Source organism: Cebus imitator, unplaced genomic scaffold (genome assembly GCF_001604975.1).
Source record: "Cebus imitator isolate Cc_AM_T3 unplaced genomic scaffold, Cebus_imitator-1.0 Scaffold2, whole genome shotgun sequence".
NCBI lineage: Eukaryota > Metazoa > Chordata > Mammalia > Primates > Cebidae > Cebus > Cebus imitator.
In genome coordinates, this window is record NW_016107317.1 from 960,039 (window position 1) to 978,525 (window position 18,487).

An 18,487-nucleotide genomic window follows, 5' to 3' on the forward strand; every position below is an offset into this window, starting at 1 on the left:
AAAAAAAAAAAAAAAAAAAAAAATTAAAAATTTTCCCAGGCTGATCTTAAACTCCTGGCCTCAAACCTCCCACCTTGGCCTCTCAAAGTGCTGGGATTACAGGTCTGAGCCACCACATATGCTTGAATTCAATTTTTAAAATCGGTCAAAATAAAAGAGATCACTTGAGACAATTCTGTATTGTCGTAGGATAATCACAGACATAGGTATTTGTTTAATGACTGTCTCCTCAACCAGACTATAAGCTCTGTAAAGACAGGAGCTGTGCCTGTCTCGAAGACCAGGAACTTGCTGGGTACCTAGTTGTTTTTTGATGATCATAGACATAACCATGTCAGTAGCATTCACACTTAGGGGTTTCATGTTGAGTGGATGGACCCTGGAGAAGGACCGCTTGGCTCTCTCACTTGTGTTACCTACCCAGGGCCAAGTTCCTTAACATTTTGTTACCTTTGTTTCCCGATGGAAATGAAAGAGGAATAATGACAGTCATAACAGTAAGTCCATCTCATAGGACTGTTTTGAAGATTATATAAAAATATTATATAAAGTCCTTGGAATGGGGCATGCTATATAGAAAATACTCATGAGCTATCCTTTGTATATGGTTATTGGTGGTGATGCTGCAGTTAGAATAGATGCTCTGACATCCTCTTCTTAGTGACTTTTTTTTTTTTTAAAGCAGTTGGATGCTGTGATACATGAAATTCTTTCCTTCGGGCCAGGTGCGGTGACTCACGCCTATAATCCCAGCACTTTGGGCAGCCGAGGCGGGTGGATCATGAGGTCAAGAGATCGAGACCATCCTGGTCAACAAGGTGAAACCCCATCTCTGCTAAAAACACAAAAATTAGCTGGGCATGGTGGCGCGTGCCTGTAATCCCAGCTACTCAGGAGGCTGAGGTAGGAGAATTGCTTGAACTCAGGAGGCAGAGGTTGTGGTGAGCCAAGATCCTGCCATTGCACTCCAGCCTGGGTAACAAGAGCAAAACTCCGTCTCAAAAAAAAAAAGAAAATCTTTCCTTCATGGTAGAATAAACCGAATCCTTGGCTCAACTTTGCTCCTTGTGTCATAACAAGGCTCCTTCACACTCAGTCTCTTGGGAACCAGCTTTTATCCAACATTCTCATCAAACCAGATCATCAGTTAGAAAACCCTAAGTCTTCCAGCTCTAGCTGTAGTTCATGAGTTTACAAAATGGCTGAGCAGCTTTTTTACACTAAATCTGCACCTGTGTGATAGGAAGTCTGAGTTGAGTAAGACCTTCTATTTATCTGTGGAGGAGGCAGGGAGGGACGTGATGAGCAGCATTTAAAGATGAGGAATCTGAGGCTCCTAGGGCTTGAGGACCTTGGTTTGGTCTTAAAGTTGTTAAGAAGCAGAATCTCGAAGCCTGGGCACGTGAGGCCTGATTCTGCACTCTTTCCACTGCCCCTTGCTGTCCAATTATGCTCCGGCTCCCTGAATTTGTTTTTTTTTTTCAATTTAAATTTAATTTTTTTTGGAGTGTGCAGTGGCATGATCATAGCTCACTGCAACCTTGAACTCCTGGGCTCAAGTGATCCTCCCCTCTCAGCCTTCTGAGTAGCTGGGAGCACAGGCATGCACCACCACATCCAGCTAAGCTCTCTGAATCTTTATCAATGTCATCATCCTTGACTTACCTGTCCTCAGACCAAACAAATCCTGCCTATGACCCCACTGTTTTCTTCCCTGCTTTAAGCTAGCTCTCTCTCTGTGACCTGTAACTTGAGAATGACAAAAAAGAACTTTCCGTGCACGAAAGAACAAACAAAAATGACACCACCTGGGACCTTTTAAGTTGGATTTTCCCTGGTAAGGCGAATGTGCCTTGAAGAGAAAATGTTGAGAATCATCAAAAAGGGCTATATTTGGCAAAAGTTGGAGTTTGCTAGGGAAACAACCAGAAGGGCTGATGTTTGCAGAAATAGTGTTTTCTTGGTTCATCTTGTTTTATACTCGTTGACTCATTTTTATATTATGTAGACTCATTGATTATCTAATATTTTCAAAAAGAATCTTAGGAGCTTTGTCTGTAAGCATCCAAACACTGGATGGAAAAACGCCCATGGTAATGTGACACTTTCTTTTCTTTTTTTCTTTTTGAGATGGAGTTTCATTCTCGTATCCCAGGCTGGAGTGCAATGTGTGATCTCAGCTCACTGCAACCTCCACCACCCATATTCAAGCAATTCTCCTGCGTCAGCCTCCCAAGTAGCTGGGACTACAGGTGCCTGCCACTATGCCTGGCCAATTTTTTGTATTTTTAGTAGAGACGGGGTTTCACTGTGTTGGCCAGGTCTGACTTGAACTCCTAACTTCAGGTGATCCACCCGCCTCACTCTCCCAAAGTACTGGGACCACGCCTGGCAGACACTTTCAAATACAGATGGGCCTTGCTGTTAGCAAATTTGATATAACGATATTCTAATTAGTCTAAAACAGATAAGGCAGGCAATAATTAGAAGAGTTTTCCCCCTCATAAAGCCATTCATAGCCGATATTCTACCATATTTAAGATTTCTGCAAATTATATCACATTTAAGATTCTCAAAAGACCTACTGATTTTATTCTATGTATTTATTTTGGAGATTAGTTACCATTTATTCAGGAAGAGAAATATTCCAAAACTTACCAACTCCAAATTAAATATAAAACAAGTTTTATATCCATTAACTAATCTAATTAATGAAGACTATGTTAAAAAACAAAACAAAACAAAACCATAATACCAGGTGCATGTAAATGAAGTAGTTAAACATCAAAATAAGTTCAGAATTCTGTCTCTATTTTTATTTTACATTTTAATTGCTTCATTTACATGTACACAAATTCTTTGCCCTAATCTTTTTGTTGAAGTTTCCTGTGCCTAACAATATGTTGAGGATGTTACATTTCTTTTTTTAATTTTTTTTTAATTTCTTTTTTTAGAGACGGGGTTTTACCATGTTGGCCAGGATGGTCTCGATCTCTTGACCTCGCAATCTGGCCGCCTTGGCCTCTCAAAGTGCTGGGATTACAAGCATGAGCCACCATGCCCGGCCTGAGCATGCTAAATTTCAATCAAATGCTGTAAGAGCATGTATCTATATTTTTGGCACAAGATTTTGGTTGAAACCAACTGATTTTTCAAAGTCCAATCAATATACAGCTTCTCAGGGACACACTTATAACACAGGGCAAATAATATTTATACCCATTTGTTTGGAGTCCTACAGTAACACACTTGATTGCATTTTCATTCTCCATCCAGATGTTTTTATATCTTAAAATTAAGTCCCTAAGCCACTTCAGAAGAATAAAGCCTAATCTTCTTTAGAAAGAATTCCAGGGAAATGAAATTCTTAATCCCCTTTGCTGATCTCTTTCTGTCCACCAACTCTTACGTTCATATTTAATCTAAATCTCTCATGCCTCTGAGTCCATTTCCACCCACTGTCTTTAGCTGGAGATGGAAAACAGGAGCACTGCCTCTTGGGGAGAGGTCTTCGTACTTGTGAAATTTTCTTTCTTTCTTTCTTTTTTTTTTTTTTTTTTTTTTTGAGATGGCGTCTCGTTCTGTTGCCCAGGCTGGAGTGCAGAGGCACAATTTCTGCTCACTGCAACCTCTACCTCCCAGGTTCAAGTGATTCTCCTGCCTCAGCCCCCCACCGAGTAGCTGGGATTACAGGCATGCACCACCATGCCCAACTAATTTTTGTATTTTTAATAGAGACAGGGTTTTACCATGTTGGACAGGCTTGTCTCTAACTCCTGACCTCAGATGATTCACCCGTCTTGGCCTCCCAAAGTGCTAGGATTGCAGGTGTGAACCACTGTGCCCAGCCATGCTTGTGAAATTTTCAGCTAGGCACCCCTTTCTTACTCTCCTTTCAGCTGAATAATTCTGTTCTCACAACCCAGTGGTAAATCAAATAATTATATGACTGGAATCACAGCTACAAACAGCATTAGTCAGAAGCGTCACATCACAAATGCATGCCTCATGGACTCAAACAGCATGGGACAGAATTTCAAGAGACAGCTTGGATAGTCTGATAAAGCACACAAAGCTTAAGAATGACCATCTCATTCTCACTGTCTTCACCTTTCCACACAGGTCTGATATTAAATCCTTTAATCATCTTTGTGGGGTTCTGGCAAGCCTCCTCAAGCTCCCCACACTTCTCGTTAGTGGATCAGTGGGTGTCCCTGCTGGAGACTAACCGATGCTGGGTACAACGGCACGGTTGTTCTTGCTGAGCACACATCTGTTTATACAGTACCATGATTGTTTCTTGATCAAACAAAAGCAAAGTCAGTAGTAAGTTGTTTCCCTACTGTCAGCTCATGGCTACCATAACACTTAGGATATTTCAGGTTATTGTTATTATGCTTCTCTAGCTCTTACCCATTTTGTATCTATTTGTATGTTTTTCCTAGCTAGGTGAATCCTGCACTTTTAATTGAGTTTTAATTGTTCCTCTAAATTTTGATATTTGTACTTCTTCCAGGTATAAATATCAAAATCCTGATTTTACTTTCTGAGCTTAAGCTTCTGGTTATTTTGCCCGATCTTGGAGAGCAATCCTTCCTTCCTTCCTTCCTTCCTTCCTTCCTTCCTTCCTTCCTTCCTGCCTTCCTGCCTTCCTGCCTTCCTGCCTTCCTGCCTTCCTGCCTTCCTGCCTGCCTTCCTTCCTGCCTGCCTGCCTTCCCGCCTTCTTTCCTGCCTTCCTCACTCCCTCCCTCCCTTCCTTTCTTCCCTCCTTCTCCTGAGCTGAAGTGATCCACCTGCCTCAGCCTCCCAAAGTGCTGGGATTACAGATGTGAGCCACAGAGCCCAGCCAATCCATATGCTCTTTACAACACTATTGATTTTTTTTTCCACAAAATTTCAAGTTACATTGATGATGACTATCATTGGCAGACTATTTCCTGCTCAGAAATGGATTTTCTAACTTTGCTTGAGTAATAGGATACTCCTGGCCAAACCAGCAATCATCAGATTTTTGCAAGCCCTTGCTTTACAACTAACATACTCCTTTGAACCCTTTCAGCACTTGCTGGTATTTTGTGGGGTATGGAATATTGATCATTACAAATCTCAGTGTATTCTGGTTTATTATGAAACTCTAAGAATTTTTTTTGCTCTGACTTCTGTTTCCTAGAAACACAACAGCAGCAACAAAAACAAACACAAGAAGTTTTATCTTCTGGTAAGAACTATGGGAAGTATTTTCAGGAAAGATTGACTCTGCAATTCTGCCACAAGCCTCAGCGATGTGATTATGCATCGTCAACAAGCAATGAAAAACTTTTATAAGAAAAAATGTGTAGTGTCAATTTCCAACTTTTGGTCAACTGAACTGAAAAGAATTAATGGATGCATTTATCTGAACAGGATTTAATTTGAATGTGCAATTAGCCATAGATTACAGCTAAAAAAAAAGTGTATGTACTTAAAAGGAAGCTTATGTGAAGCTTTTGAGCCTGGTGAGCATTATGTGTGCTATACAATATATAAAATAACATCATTGTTACACATTAGAAATAAAATGTGAGAAATCAGATGCCTATTAAGACATAAAAATTCATGTAAAACTATGATATTGGGTTTTGGATAATAGCCCAGATGTTTCAGAAAAGGAATTAATGAGTTTTGACATACTTCCAGATAACCGAAATTAGCTACTATTTCCCCCAGGTTGTTGAGGTCCAAGCATCCTTGTTGCCATGGATAATTTGTTTTATTCCTTAACAACATGTAGTCAGGTGGCTTGGATAAAAATATGACCCAGGAAGTATTATGAAAATGTCACATAAGCAAGTTACTTTCTTTCTCCTAATGATCACACATCTGAGTCTTTACTTAGAATTAGGATGTAATGGCTCTTCCTCTCGCTTTTTGTAAACCTTGAAGGATTTTAAACAGTAAATGGTTTGAAAAGTTGAAATCCAGAAGTGATTGGGCTTTGTGGCTTTAATGAGGTGATGAGTCCTGTGAATCAGTTTTAGATTATGTTTGGGCAAATCAGCTTTGAGACAAATTTTTAAAATGTCCATCACTGCTGCCAGCATTGGCTTTTGCATTTGACAGCCAGCACATCTGGACTTAGCATTAGATGTCATGCAAAATCACATGGTCCAGGCCTAATTTAGGGCTGGTTAACTCATTTAATAGTGGATGTCTTTCCATAGCCAGTAAGAATATTCAGAGTCACACCCTCTTTATTTAGGGCCTTTGATTCATTTATGTCTTAGTCTCTCCCCATAGAGCTCTATGTTTTGGAAGAACTCATTTTCCATAAAAATTTAACCTTGATTCTGAGAATGTGCATCTCCATGCTTGAACTATAACGCCACCCATCCCAAATCTGACCTGCTCCCTGAATCCCCTAGGAAAGTACCTCTGGAGAGCTCCTGGTTCTCCACTTGGAAGCTGTGTTGGTAGGCTGCGACGGGACAGGCATTTCCTTGTAAAGGGCACTCCTGCCTGCACGATCTGTAGAGAATGCAGAGCTCAGGGACGATGTACAGCAGCAGGAAAACCCATGCATTGGTGACCAGGCCAATGCAGATGACTGGGTCATCCCACTGGGGCTGTCGCTGGAACTGTGGGTTGCCTCTCAGGAGCATGGAGATCCACACCACCCAGATGATGATGGAGAAGAGCACAGTGACAAAGATGAGCCTTCCATGCTGCTTCCAGTTCTCACACGGGCCACAGAAGGTGGCTTTGGAGACGAAGAATGTGAGGGCCATCAGGAAGAGGACATAGACCAGGAGTACAACAAAGTCCACATTGAGCTGGCAGGGTGTCATATGCACAAACATCATACCCCTGGTCATGATGAGAGTCACATACTCAATGGCAATAATGATCTGCAACAGACTGCAACCAATGGCAATGCACAGAATTGTCATCCAGGAGAAGGAGACACAACCCCGAACCAGCTTCACCAGGTTGGAGGCATGGGCTAAGAGACACGAAAAACAGAGAGCAAAGAGAACCCCAAAGAGAAAGTAGCGTACGGGGGCAGTTTGTTGATTGAACTGGATGATGAAGGCAAAAGCAAGTCCAAAGAGCCCCAGCACACTCAGGAGGAAGAGGAGCTGGGTGGGGAGCACATTCCACTGGCTGCAGTCTTGGATCTTTCGCATGAGGAAGAGAAATGCCAAGAATAGCAGAATTGTGACCACGATGCCAACTATTGCCAGGGACTCCAGGATGATGCGCCATGGTCCCTCCGTCTCACAGAGAAGAAAATAGTCTCCAGTGGGCTCGATGCAGTCCTTGTGCATGGTGACTTCTAGGTGTGGACCTCACGAGAATGGTTTCCTGATACCCTGCAGAAAAAGCATGAGACAAATTGACAGCTCTGCAGCTCGTAGGTTGGTGCAAAAGTAATTGCAGTTTTTGCTATTAAAAGTAATGACAAGAATGGCGGGCACGGTGATTCACTCCTGTTGTCCCAGCACTTTGGAAGGCCGAGGCAGGCAGATCACTTGAGGTCTGCAGTTCAAGACCAGCCTAGCCAACATGGTGAAACCCCATCTCTGCTAAAAATATAAAACTCAGCTGGGTGTGGTGGTGCACGCTTGTAATCTTAGCTACTCGGGAGGCTGAGGCAGGAGAATCGCGTGAACCCAGGAGACTAACGTTGCATTGAGCCGAGATCGCCCCACTGCACTCCAGCCTGAGTGACAGCGTTAGACTCTGTCTCAAAAAACAAAAAAATAAGGCAAGGATATTGTGGCTCATGCTTGTAATTCCAGCACTGTAGGAAGCCGAGGCGGGTGGATCACTTGAAGTCAGGAGTTCAAAACCAGCCTGGCCAACATGGTGAAACCCCATCTCTGCTAAAAATACTTAAAAAAATTAGCCAGGCATGATGGCACGTGCCTGTAGTCACAGCTACTTAGGAAGCTGAGGCAAGAGAATCACTTGAACCTGGGAGGCAGAAGTTGCAGTGAGCTGAGATCGCGCCACTGCACTCCAGCCTTAGCGACAGAGTGAGACCCTGTCTTAAAACAAAAAGCACAAAACACAAACAAACAAAAAAAAGGTAATGGCAAGAACGGCAACTACATTTGCACCAACCTAATACCTATAAGAATGCCTATTGGGTGGTCCATGCAGGGCACTGTAATGTCTCATTCTGAAATGAGGACCCCTGGGTATATGAAAGAAATATCTTTACCAAAGTTGTCCCTGGGACACTGTCCAGAGCCTCAGTTACATTTTGTTGGACTCATGATACTTATCTAAATGCTAAGCTTCCCTACAGGGAAAAAATTCAGAGATATATGCAAACATAGTCTAAGGGGGTGGGAAATGCCATCATGCTATATTACCCCAAATTTATAAGAGTTTTATATAGGATGCCAGTAAAGGAAATGAGAAAGGCAACCTAAACCCCTCAAAACTATCTTAGCTTCATCCTGCTCAGAAAAGCTGAACAGACTTCACTTGATAATATGTCCATTTGTGTATCCCAATTTCCAAGGCTTTTTGAAAGCTAATACAAAATCTTTTTCATAAAAGGAGGTGTGTGACAATGTTTGCATGATCGATGGAATTTGGTTATATCAGGCTCCGGAACAAGGACTGCCAACATTAAGGGATCATTGGATCATTCTAGACACTGATGCATTGCATGAAGGAGACAGACAGATGAATTACTGGGAATAAAGTTTCCCAGTAATTTTAATGACTGTTCCTTCTTTCAGTTCAAGTCAATACAATGCAACAGGTTGTAATTAAACACCTATTATTTGTTCATCAAAGAATTGTACAAAATGATCCCTTTCTTTAAATATCTTTTTGAACAGTTTAGTACCAAAGTCCACGTCTTGATTGAGGTAGCTGAGGAAAAAGATCCCACTGCCTGGCGCGGTGGCTCATGCCTGTAATCCCAGCACTTTGGGAAGCTGAGGCAGGTGGATCATGAGGTCAAGACATCGAGACCATCCTGGCCAACATGGTGAAACCCCATCTCTACCAAAAATACAAAAATTATCTGGGCATGGTGGCATGCGCCTGTAGTACCAGCTACTCAGGAGGCTGAGGCCAGAGAACCACTTGAGCCCAGGAGGCGGAGGTTGCAGTGAGCTGATATCGCGCCACTGCACTCCAGCCTGGTGACAGAGCTAGACTCCGTCTAAAAAAAAAAACCCACATATTCATTTGAAAAAAAAAAAAAAATCCACTGCAATTGAATACCCATTAGTTCTACTTCCCTTCAGTTATCCCCAGACCAGATGGCTGGAGTGACCTTGGTTACAGCTGAGGGCATGGCCCCCTGATTCTGACTTACCTTCTCCGTGTCCACTGTGGAAGCTGAGGCTGTAGTGATGGTGAGGTTGTAACTGCCAGTGAGTAAGAAAGAGCCAGCCTCAGCTTCTTTAATCTCTCCCTAAATGGGCGGAAGAACGGTAGGCTCTCATCGAGGTTCCTGCAGTCTCTATAAAAAGAACCGGAAGGACAAAAAGACACACCTACTCCCATTTCACAGCAACTTTTCTACAGAGATTTCCTTGGTGAGAACAGTTCTTTTTTTTTCTACTACTGACCAGAGGCACCTTGGCCGTAGGGAGCGGGTGTAAATCTGAAAGCGAGGGGAAATCTAGGACAGATGGTTTCCTCCCTGTGTTTTCCAACACATTCAGGGAAGCTACACAGGGCCCTCAGGTGACTCACACCAGGATACTTCGTCCTTCTTCTGACCTATTCCCTAAAATGCCATCTCAGGAGACTTTCCCATATCTTGATTTTTTCGTTGTTGTTGTTGAGATGGAGTCTCGCTTTGTCACCCAAGCTGCAGTACATTGACGCGATCTCAGTTCACTGTAACCTCCGCCTCTTGGATTCAAGCGATTCTCCTGCCTCAGTCTCCCGAGTAGCTGGGACTACAGGCATGTGCCACCATAAATTTTGTATTTTTAGTAGAGACGGGGATTTCACTATGTTGGCCAGGCTGGTCTCGATCTCCTGACCTCATGATCCTCCCTCCTTGTCCTCCTAAAGTGCTAGGATTACAGGCGTGAGCCACCGTGCCTGGCCCTCATATCTTGATTTTCATTCAAAAGAGCATCCATTCAACAAAGTACAGTTAATGAGGGTTTCACTAAGGAAGGGTGGTTTTGCCTACTACTGGCATTAAAATGGCTAGTGGCAGGCAAAACTGTGAGTCAGGGAAAATTTGTCTTCTCTACTAATCTCTTTTCTTTTCTTTTGAAAATCCTTTCTCAGGCCCAGGCTTCCCACAGTGGGTGAACTCTTACCTGCACCAGCCAGCCCTAATATTGCCCAAGGCTTTGGCTGTAATTTTCCTCCATCCTTCCTCTCCTCCTTGCTCTGAGTCTCATTCCATGGGGCATTTCTAGGTCCTTAGATAAAGAACTGACAATTAAAAGTCACCGGCTGATACTGGAGTACCATATTCCTTTTCTCGTATGGTGACACAAAATACAGCACAGCACAGTGTCCAGCCTACACCTGCCAACCACCCCCGCCACCTCCGAGTTACTCCTTGATTATTTTCCTGAATATATGGTTTTTTTTTTGAGATGGAGTCTCGCTCTGTTACTGCATCCTCCATCTCCTAGGTTCAAGTGATTCTCCTGCGTCAGCCTCTCAGGTAGCTGGGATTACAGGTGCATGCCACCACGCTCGGCTAGTTTTTTATATTTTTGGTAGAGACTGGGTTTCACCATGTTGGCCAGGCTGGTCTCGAACTCCTGACCTCAAGTGATCCACCTGCCTCTGCCTCCCAGAGTGCTGGGATTACAGGCATGGGCCACTGCACCCGGCCCCTGAATATATGTATTTTGACAGAGGACTGCTGAAGACCTTGAATCAGTGCTTGTTTAGTCTAGTGTCAAGGCGTTCATGATCTGGCTCTGCCTTTCTTGTTCACCTGTACTTCCTTCACGTCTCCAGGATCTATGATTTAGCCCACTTGGTTTTCCCACTGTCTCACAAAAAAAATAAGTTCCTATTTGCTCACCTTCTCTTAGATGCTGTCCCTGTCCCAAACTGCCTTTTGCTTGATTCCCATTTCTTCTGTTTTTGACCCAAATCCTCTCCCTCCCTGTAGGATTTTGTTCATCTTATCTCCTCTATGACTCTTCCTGCCTTCCCTAATCATTCTCGCTGATCACCTTCCACCAGGAACTCTATAAGACTTGGGGTCTATTCTATTGAAAATTACAGAACCCCTATTTTCTGCCTATTAGTTAACTTATGAATACATATTAAGTAATAATGAATTGAAATAAATGAATAATAAATAAGAAGTGTCTCCATTTATGTTATTTGAATTAATCTCATCTCCTGATTGGATTTGTAGCTGCCTGGATGTCAGGTTGCACATTTTCTGTCCCCATAGTACCTGCTCCCATGTGGACAACCTCCTAGGTGATGGATGGTTTGATTAATGGAATGATTCTAAAGATAAAATTCCAGGCCATTCAGAAGGTCCTTTATAGCGGTATCATTTTTCAACAGATGTGTGTTTATGGAAAGCACCTGCAAATAAGTCAGAGACTAACAAACCCTTGACAATATCATTCTGAAGTGGTGTTCTATCTTTAGAGATTCTTTAACTTCAACAAGCCGTTTTCTCCTATGAAAGAAGAAAATTCGAGGGATGAAAGTGATCCCCTTCACCTGCTCTGGGTGTAACAGCAGTCTTTCCGAAGCTGTGAAGGCTAAAATTTACATTAAGGGTAAAGGGATTTTCTGGATGATGAAATATGACATCCATGAGCATCCACTCCAAGAGTCTAGTGAGTGGTTAAATTGCTATCAGCAGGATCACAGGAGGATTTTCCATTTATTTCTTCCAGGAGCACTGTTCTGTTGATCCGGCACCTCCCACCCCCTTCCTCCTGCTTAGTCACGGTTGTTATTCCTCCTCCTTGTGATGTTTTGGTTTCTGGTCTACTTGTCTTCTAAGGAGATTCCTCTTGAGCTCCTGATGGCTTGAGGCCGGTGGATTTATGGGTTAATGACCACAAAGCCCTTTGAGCACCTTAGATAAAAGGCTGTGTCCCAGGTAGTAATTATTGTTATTTTAAAATCTAGCATTATAGAATTGATCCATCTGCAGCTAGGCCTTAAGGATATGAGGGGCCTTTTTGCCTGCACACATCCAAATGACTCACAGCTCATTTCTTTTGGCTTCTATGCCAGATCACATCAGAACAAGCAGCTCGGATATGGCTTTGATTAATCAAAATACGCCAATTGCAATGAGTCCAATAAAAATGGAAATAAAACAGTCAGGTCACCAAACGCCTTATGTCAAACACCTATTTATGTTGTTTCCTTCTCACAGAAACAGAGCTGGAGGGAATGTTAAAGGTTACCTAGCCTCACCCATATTAATAATTAATAATAAGGAAGCCAATGTTACAACATGAGGAATTTAATAAGGAAGCAGAGGCCCAGAGATGAAGGGATGTGCTTACCGTATGGAATGCTGAAGATGACAGCCAAGGTTTTTTGTCTCCTGGCCATATTCTTGCTGTTGTACCAGGCAGCTTCTCCTGACTCTTCCCACCTTATAAGGACAGGCTTTTAGAGAGACGTGAGCCCTTAAGCATGATTTGACCAGAAGGAAAAAAAAGAAGAATGTGAAAGCACCTCACATATTCTTCATCCTGCAGCTATCACGACTGGCCATGTGAGGACAGGCTGTGTGGGGCAGAATGCATCGGTCAGGAGTAGCTCATTTGTTCTTTTGCTCACTGGCATCCCCGGCGCTGGCTTCACGAGGGTGTAACCAGTGCAGTTGTATGGGGAACCCCATTCAGAAGGGCCCTGTGCTTGGAATCTGCTACCCTGTGGTTGCCATATTGAAATTGTTAATACTTGCACTTTGAATTTGTGTTCGGTAAGTGAAGTGGGCAGGGCACAGAAGCATGTGCTGAGGCTTGAGCCTTGACTCATACCCCACCCTGCCTTCCATGGCCTCCCCTCCTTCCTGATAAAGGCTCCTGGCCACCCACCCTGCGGTGGGTGGGTTGCCCGGTTAGCCTCCCCATTTCCGCTTCTGCTCTGTGACTACTGCCATCCCTCACCTGGGCTCATCTGTCTGCCTTGGGTTGGAACGGTGGGCCCTTAGAAAGAAGGAATTGACTTGTTCATTTCCAAGCAGGGCCGCATATTTTCTTTCTCTTTCTCTCTTTCCTTCCTTCCTTCCCTCCCTCCCTCCCTCCATTCTTTCCTTTTCTTTTCCTTCTTTCTTTCTTTCTTTCTTTCTTTCTTTCTTTCTTTCTTTCTTTCTTTCTTTCTTCTTTCTTTCTTTCTTTCTTTCTTTCTTTCTTTCNTTTCTTTCTTTCTTTCTTTCTTTCTTTCTTTCTTTCTTTCCTTTCTTCTCTTTTTCTTTCTTTCTTCTTCCTTTCTTCCTTTTTCTTTCTTTTTCTTTCTTTCTTCTTTCTTTCTTCTCTTTCTTTTCTTTCTTTCTTTTATCTTTCTTTCCTTCTTTCTCTCTCTCTCTCTCTTTTCTCTTCCCTTCCCTTCCCTTCTTTTCCCTTCCCTTCCCTCTTTTCTTTTCTTTTCTTTTTGTCTTTTCTTTCCTCGGAGTCTAGCTTTGTCTCCCAGGCTGGAGTGCAGTGGCATAATCTGGCATAATCTCAGCTCCCTGCAACCTCTGTCTCCTGAACCAAGTGATTCTCGTGCCTCAGTCTCCTGAGTAGCTGGGATTACAGGTGTATGCTACCACACCTGGCTAATTTTTGTATTTTTAGTAGAGATGGGGTTTCACCATGTTGGCCAGGCTGGTCTTGATCTCCTAACCTGAAGTGCCCCACATGCCTTGGCCTCCCAAAGTCCTGGGATTACAGGTGTGAGCCATTGCACCCAGCCTGGGCTGCATATTTTTGTTTTGCATTTGGCTCCAGAAATTATATCGCTGGCCCTGGGTATGTTATTCAGTTTTCTGGTATTTGATGCATAGTTTGATCAGTTTTCTATCAGGATATGAATGTTGCACAGTTTAATTTGATATTGATGTAATGTGCAATTCGTTGTGAAGTGCCGTAGTAATTGATTAGCAAATTGTCAATACTCTCAACTGAGTGTCACTTATGAATGTCAGGGTATTTTTTGGAATAGAAGTATTCTACTTTTTTTTTTCAGTTTGTAGCTATTATAACACTTTAATTGAACTAGTATACATTCTCTTATACAGAGCTGCTTTATTATTAGAAAAAAGCAGGTGATGTAAAAATATAGAGGTATATTCAAGTTCAGCTTGTTGACACTTGTACTATTACAGAATAATTAGAGGCAATTTTTTTTTTTTTTCAGATGGAGTCTGACTCTTGTTGCCCAGGTTGGAGTGCAATGGCAGAATTTCAACTCACTGCAACCTCTGCCTCCTGGGTTCAAATGAATCTCCTGCCTCAGCCTCCTGAGTAGCTGGTATTACAGGCGCCTAACACCACACCAAGCTAATTTTGTATTTTTAGTAGAGACGGAGTTTCTCCATGTTGGTCAGGCTGCTCTCGAACTCCCAACCTCAGGTGATCTACCTGTCTTGGCCTCTCAAAGTGCTAAGATTACAGGAGAGCCTCCACACCTGGCCAAGAGGCAATGTTTTTTTTTTTTTTTTTTTTTTTTTTAACTGCAGTTACAGTACGGTATAGATTTTGTGATTCGATTTAATCCCAACACTGATGTTGCAAATTGCCAACACTTTTAGTCGGATCAGCTATGACTGACAAGACAATTTTTATGAAGAATTTTTTGCGCATCTGGAAGTATAAATTTGACAATATTGAGGAAAATGTGGAGTCTAACAAAGTGTGGTGGCTCACTCCTATAATCTCAGCACTTTGGGAGGCTGAGGCAGGCAGATTTCTTGATTCCAGGACCAGACTGGGCAACATGGCAAAAACCCATCTTTACAAAATATACAAACATTAGCCAGGCATGGTGGTGCACACTTGTAGTCCCAGCTACTCAGGAGGCTGAGTTGGGAGGATCACTTGAGCCCAGGGGGCTGAGGCTGCAGTGAGCCCAGATGGCACCACTGTACTCCAGCCTGGGTGACACATGAGACCCTGTCTCAAACTCTCCCCACCGAAACCCAAAAGAGAATACAATTTTTTATTTTATATTATTTGAGTTGCATTCTAAAATGGAAAAAATATATGCAAGACCTCATAGTGAAGATTATTTAAATGTGATTTATAAAATATGCAAGACTTAACAAAAATGACAGACTCAACATGTAATTTACAATAAAATTTTTATAATTGAAAACTTAAAAACTTCAAAATAAAAATCATGCCTGGAAAGACAACATAATATCTTGTCAATAAGTCAAGAAAATGTTTCAAAAGGAAAAATATGTATGATTATTAATACTGTAACTTATAAGTTGTCAACTACTGTTAATGAAAGAGCCTTATAATCACCTACTTAGTAGTGTATTGGGGCAAAAAAAATGGGTCACGCAGCTGTCAAAAATTATTCTTCCAAGATGGATGAGATTTTTTATGATAAAATGATAAGTCAGCTGAAAAATTAAAAATTGTACCTTTTAGTAACCCATAATATCTCATCAAATCTATACTATTATAGAACAATAAGAGGGGATGTTTTCAAATGTAATTACAGCCTGGTACAGATTTTGTGATTCAACTTAATGAAGAAAGCACTGACATTGCAAGTCACCAACACTTTCAGTCAGATCAGATATGACTGACAAGACAGTTTGAATGGAGAATTCGTTGTGTTGTTTAAATTTTATTTTATTTTATTTTATTTGAGAGTTTTGCGCTTGTTGCCTGGGCTGGAGTGCAATGGCACGATGTCGGCTCACTGCAACCTCCGCCTCTTGGGTTCAAGTGATTCTCCTGTCTCAGCCTCTCGAATAGCTGGGATTACAGGTGTGGGCCACGACACCCAACTAAGTTTTTTTTTGTATTTTTAATAGAGACGGGGTTTCACTGTGTTGGCCAGACTGGTCTCGAACTCCTGTCCTCAGGTGATCTGCCTGCCTCAGCCTCCCAAAGTGCTGGGATTACAGGTGTGAGCCATTGCACCCGACCTTAAATTTTATTTTGCCCTCAACTGGATTAGATATAATCTCTCAGTTGGAAAAGTATATTGCTGATTGAATATTATTATTTTTTTAATTTTTAGGTTTTATTTTAGGTTTGTGGGTACGTGTGAAGATTTGTGACATAGGTAAACTCGTGTCACAGGGGTTTGTTATACAGATTATTTCACCACCCAGGTATTAAGCCCAGTACCCAGTAGTGATCTTTTCTGCTCCTCTCCCCCCTCCCCCACTCCCCGCTCAAGCAGACCCCAGTGTCTGTTTTTTCCTGCTTTGTGTTCATAAGCTCTTATCATTTAGCTCCCCATTATAAGTGAGAATATGTGGTATTTGATTTTCTGTTTCTGTGTTAATTTGCTAAGAGTAATGGCCTCCAGTCCCAGCTATGTTCCGGCAAAAGACATGAACTCATTTTATGTTATAGCTGCATAGTATTCCATGGTGTATATTTATCACATTTTTTTAAATCTAATCTGTCATTGATGCGCATTTAAGTTGATTCCATGTGTATGCTATTGTGAGGAACACTGCAATGAACATTCATGTGCATGTGTCTTTATGGTAGAATGATGTATATTTCTTTGGGTATATAGCCAGTAATGGGATTGCTGGGTCCAATAGTAATTCTGTTTTTAGTTCTTTGAGGAATTGCCATACACTGAATATTATTTAAATTGAAAAAAATGTAAAAGAATTGTAAGTGTGGACAACAAATAAAACCAGAAAATATGGCAGAATTAATAAATATTGTTAAAAAACAAACAAACAAAAAAAATTGACAGCCCTGGTTTATTCATCATGAGGCTTTGGCAGCTAAAGAAATTTTACTGAACTTCATGGATTTATTGAAATCAAATGAGATGCCAGTGGGCAAAACTTGTAGAAATATTTTGTTCAGATATTGAAGCTGACCATATCCACTTACTACACATAGTCAAAGTCCTGGTTACCATGAGGAAAAACACTCTGAAATAAGATTTGGATTTTGTTAAATCGAAAAGCTATCTCCTATGGCAAATATTTTTGAATGTGGTATTTGGTTAGTAAAAGTGCACATTTAGCTGATTTGGGGGCAGTGTATTCTTTTTCTTTTTTTAAGACAGGGTCTTGCTCTGGCACTGGCGCTGGAGTTCAGTGGCGCGATCAAAGCTCACTGCAGCCTCGAACTCCTGGGCTCAAGCATAACTGGAACTACAGGTGCACACCACCACGCTCAGCTAATATATTTTTTTAATTAAAAAAATTTTAGACCAGGTGCAGTAGGTCATGCCTGTAATCCCAGCGCATTGGAAGGCCAAGGCGGGTGGATCTCTTGAGGCCAGGAGTTTGAGACTAGCCTGGCCAACATGGCAAAACCCCATCTCTACTAAAGATATAAAAATTAGCTGGATGTGCTGGTGCACACCTGTAATCCAAGGCTACTCAGGAGGCTGAGGCATGAGAATTGCTTGAACCCAGGAAGCAGAGGTTGCAGTGAGCCAAGATCATGCCATCACTCTAGCCTGGGCGACAGAATGAGACTTTGTCTTAAAAACCAATTGGAGAAATCCAAACTATGGTGGAAAGGGAGAGCTCACTGAGAACCATCCCAGCAACCTGACCACAGCTGGTCTTCCCTGGCCACCTTGAACCACACTGTCAAAACCTTCTTCACTCCTGCCAACACTGGCCATCCTCCTAACTATGAGACAATCAAGAAGGAGCACGAGGTGACTGTGCTGGGGGCGCCCCACAACCCTGCTCCCCCGACATCCACCGTGATCCACATCCGCAGCGAGACCTCCGTGCCCGACCCTGTCATCTGGTCCCTGTTCAACACCCTCTTCAAGAACTCCTGCTGCCTGGGCTTCATAGTGGTTGCCTACTCCGTGAAGTCTAGGGACAGGAAGATGGTTGGCAACCTGACAGGGCCCAGGCCTACGCCTCCACTGCCAAGTGCCTGAATATCTGGGCCCTGATTTTGGGCATCATCATGACCATTCTGCTTGTCATTATCCCCGTGTTGATCCTCCACATCTATCGATAGAGCAGGAGGCAGCCTCCAGGCCAGGAGCTCTGCCCATGACCTGTATCTCGTGTACTCCATCTTCCATTCCTCGCCCTGCCCCCCGAACCGAGTTCTGTATCAGCCCTTTATCCTCACACACTTTGCTACAATGGCATTCAATAAAGTGCACGTGTTCCTGGAAAAAAAAATTTAAAAATTTTTCATGAAGACAGAAACTCGCTATACCAGACTGGTCTTGAACTCCTGGCATCAAACAATCATTCCACCTTGGCCTCCCAAATTGCTGGAATTACAGGTGCGAACCACTGCACTCAGCTGTATGATACACTTTAATATGTTAAACACATTTAAGGAATCAAAAGGCAGCAATTTTAAAAGGTGGCTGTAATTATCTGACATTC

The 18,487-nt window shown here is 42.4% G+C and overlaps 1 protein-coding gene and 1 pseudogene across 3 annotated transcripts in view; one reads left to right on the forward strand and one right to left on the reverse strand.

The window, feature by feature from the left end:
* GPRC5D (G protein-coupled receptor class C group 5 member D) overlaps positions 1 to 7,313 on the reverse strand; it is a 10,317-nt gene extending 3,004 nt beyond the window's left edge. For both annotated transcript variants that reach the window (XM_017528104.1, XM_017528110.2), the window contains exon 1: positions 6,410 to 7,313. In XM_017528104.1, the coding sequence (XP_017383593.1) occupies positions 6,410 to 7,304 (895 nt within the window). In that variant the 5' untranslated portion in view covers positions 7,305 to 7,313. The remainder of the gene's footprint in view (positions 1 to 6,409) is intronic.
* A 4,340-nt stretch (positions 7,314 to 11,653) lies between these two features.
* On the forward strand, positions 11,654 to 18,274 carry LOC108303574 (annotated as a pseudogene). The gene is made up of 2 exons (XR_001824908.1): positions 11,654 to 11,792; positions 17,660 to 18,274. The product of XR_001824908.1 is annotated as an interferon-induced transmembrane protein 3-like (transcript).
* The last annotated feature ends 213 nt before the right edge of the window (positions 18,275 to 18,487 follow it).